This window comes from Gavialis gangeticus, unplaced genomic scaffold (genome assembly GCF_001723915.1).
Source record: "Gavialis gangeticus isolate Ggan-Ray unplaced genomic scaffold, GavGan_comp1, whole genome shotgun sequence".
Classification (NCBI taxonomy): domain Eukaryota; kingdom Metazoa; phylum Chordata; order Crocodylia; family Gavialidae; genus Gavialis; species Gavialis gangeticus.
In genome coordinates, this window is record NW_017728994.1 from 45126175 (window position 1) to 45129397 (window position 3223).

Here is a 3223-nt window from a genome sequence, read left to right on the forward strand (position 1 = left end):
CCCGCCCTCAAAGCCGCGTGCGCGGGTGTCAAAGTGACTCGTAACCTCTTATCGCCTTAACGGAGCGAGCCCTGCCCTGCCCTCCCCCCCGCCACGTGACGCTTCCTGACCGAGAGAGAGGGAGCAGAAATATCCCCCCCCCGCGTGCCCTGGGAGCGCGGCTGGGATGAGGACGGGGCTGTCCCGGCGGTGCAGCTTTCCCCCGATCTCGGGCCCCTGCGCCGCTGCCTCCTGGCTAAGGAGGCACGGCGGGGTCATGGGGGCGTCACCGGGCCGGGCATGTCCAGGGCCCGGGGTGGGGGTGAAGTGAGATGCCCCACTCCTCTCTGCAGCCTACCGCACGGATGAGGGGCAGCCCTGGGTCCTGCCGGTGGTGAGGAAGGTGGAGCAGATGATCGCCAGCGACACCAGCCTGAACCACGAGTACCTGCCCATCCTCGGCCTGCCCGACTTCCGGGCCAACGCCTTGCGCATCGCCCTGGGGGACGACAGCCCGGCCATCAAGGAGGGGCGGGTAGGTGCTGGGGAGGGCGTGCCCCCTCGCTGGCACGGGGCGGCAGGCTCTCTTCAGGCTGGACCTCTCTGGGGTTGGGGGGTTTGTCCCGAGTGGCCTGGCGCGTGCAGGAGCTGCCGGGGTGAATGGACAGAGCCCTGTGGAAAGGCAGACATGCGCCTTCATCCAGAGCCTGGGCCTCGGCACAGGCAGGTGCGGAGCCGGCCATCGGGTTAAACGTCTCCAGGACCGTGGGTGGGGGGAGGCTGGACTCGGGGGTCCCTGCTGGGGCTGGTTCCTCAGGAAGGCCTGGGAGGCGCGTCTCGTTCTGTCCCGTGTCTGTGCTCTCGCTCGGGCTCGGCACCGGTGCCCCCGTTGTGCTGGGCGCCCCGTGACCTCTGTGCGTCGCAGGTCGGGGGCGTCCAGTCCTTGGGCGGGACGGGCGCCCTGCGCATCGGGGCGGAGTTCCTGCGACGCTGGTACAACGGGAACAACAACACGGCCACCCCCGTCTACATCTCCTCTCCGTCCTGGGGTGAGTGCAGCCGCTGCCAGGTGGGGGGGCTGGGGGTCGTGCAGGGGCCAGGCGCTGGCCCCTCTGTGGGTGGGGGGAGAGCTGGGCAGGAGGGGGCCCCTGTGGGAGCAGGGGAGGTGGTGACCTGCCCCATGCCCGGTGCCCCGGGCTGGGCTGGGCTGGGCTGGGCTGGGCTGGGGGCCAGCTGAAACCTGATGCCCCCACAGAGAACCACAACTCCGTGTTCACGGATGCCGGTTTTAAGGACATCCGGACCTATCGCTACTGGGACCCGGCCAAGAGGGGCCTGGACCTGCAGGGGCTGCTGGAAGACATGGAGGTGGGTGAGCGCGCACCGGGGGAGGCTGCTGTCGGGGAGCAGCCGGAGCCATTGGTGCTGGAGCTGGCTCTTGGCTCGGGGCTGGGCTGGGTCCAGCCAGACCTGGCTGAGCGCCTGCAGTAGTCGGTGGGGCTGGGGTCTCCGGGTGGCACCAAGGCCGTGCGTGTGGTGGCCGAGACCTGCTCCCTCCTCAGGCTGCTCCCGAGTTCTCCATCTTCATCCTGCACGCCTGCGCGCACAACCCCACCGGCACGGACCCCACCCAGGAGCAGTGGAAGCAGATTGCCGCAGTCATGAAGGTACCAGCTGGGGGGCGGAGGGCCAGGTCTGTGTGGGGCAGCTCCGGCTGGGCCCAGGTATCCACCCCCTGAGTGGGTGAGGAGTGACCAGGGAGGCTCTGCTTTCAACCCCCCGGGGGTGTGGAAATGTCTGCCTGGGGAGCAGCACCCTGATGCTGCCTGCCCTCCTGTCTTGGCTGCCCCCAGGGGATGCGCCTCGCACAGCTTTTGCAGGTGCTTGGTAACGGCTCCTGGAGCATTTCCTCCCTGTCCAGGGGGAAAGCAGGGCCGTCCCAACTGGGGTGCAGCAGGGACAGCTGCTGCGGAGGGTCCCTTTGATCACTGTCCTCCCATGATAGCATCCCAGAGCCGTGGGGCTGGCAGCGACCCCAGAGGTCACAGCTAATCCAAGCCCCGCCCGAGGTGGGATCAGGGGCTTCCTCTCGGCCTACCCCTCTCTTTGCAGCGCCGGTTCCTGTTCCCGTTCTTCGACTCGGCCTACCAGGGCTTTGCCTCGGGCTGCCTGGACCGGGACGCCTGGGCTGTGCGGTACTTCGTTGCCCAGGGCTTTGAGCTCTTCTGCGCTCAGTCCTTCTCCAAGAACTTCGGGCTGTACAGTGAGTGTCTGTCCCGGCCTGGGGCAGGCGGCCTCTCCAGGTGGAGGCGCCATGCGGGGAGCGGCAGGGCTACCGGCTCATGCCTGCCTGTTGCCCACAGACGAGCGCGTGGGGAACCTGTCCGTGGTGGGGAAAGATGCCGACAATGTCCAGCGCGTGCTGTCCCAGATGGAGAAGATCGCCCGCACCACCTGGTCCAACCCACCCTCGCAGGGAGCCCGCATCGTGGCCACCACCCTCACCTCCCCCCTGCTTTTTGCCGAGTGGTAAGTGCTTCCAGGCGGGGCGAGGGGGAGCAGGCTCTGGGCTCACCACGTGCTCAGCCGGATCCCGCTGACCCGGGCTCACGCCTCCCTCCTCTGCAGGAAGGACAACGTGAAGACCATGGCGGATCGGGTCTTGCTGATGCGGTCGGAGCTCCGTTCCCGGCTGGAGGACCTGGGCACCCCCGGTACCTGGAGTCACATCACTGACCAGATTGGCATGTTCAGCTTCACGGGGCTGAACCGTAAGTACCAGCCAAAGCGGGTGGAGGATCAGTCCCTGCCCCTGCCCCTGCCCCTGCCCCTGAGCCTGGCTGCAGGGACTGGGACTAGGGCTGGGTGCAGGGGCCCAGGCTGGAGGCCCTGCTGACCTTGCCAGGCTTTGCCTTTTGTGCTAGATGGAGAGCACGCCAGCCCGTGGCAGGGCTCCTGCCCAGTGCTACCTAGTCCCAGAGCTGCAGGGCCCGCAGGGAGCTGCGGGGTCAGATCTAGTCCCAGCCCTATTTTTGAGGCGGGATCAGCCCTGCCCAAGCCAGCCCAGACAAACCCCGTGTCCGACCTCGGAGCCACATGACACAGCCCCAGGCATCGCCAGCACCCCTGCCCCGGGATACGGTGGGGCTGCAGCTGCCAACGTCCTGCTGCTGCCAGGAGGGTCATGGATGCTGCAGAGCGCCCGGGCCATGCTGCAGAGGAAGAGGACTCTTTTCCCCCCCCC

The 3223-nt window shown here is 67.9% G+C and overlaps 1 protein-coding gene across 1 annotated transcript in view; it reads left to right on the top strand.

Annotated features, from left to right (window-relative positions):
* GOT1 (glutamic-oxaloacetic transaminase 1) overlaps positions 1-3223 on the top strand; it is a 14150-nt gene that overhangs the window by 8142 nt on the left and 2785 nt on the right. The window contains exons 2-8 of the mRNA XM_019502125.1: positions 312-514; positions 905-1028; positions 1235-1347; positions 1542-1646; positions 2092-2242; positions 2343-2508; positions 2608-2750. Coding sequence (XP_019357670.1) covers positions 312-514; positions 905-1028; positions 1235-1347; positions 1542-1646; positions 2092-2242; positions 2343-2508; positions 2608-2750 — 1005 coding nt within the window. The remainder of the gene's footprint in view (positions 1-311; positions 515-904; positions 1029-1234; positions 1348-1541; positions 1647-2091; positions 2243-2342; positions 2509-2607; positions 2751-3223) is intronic.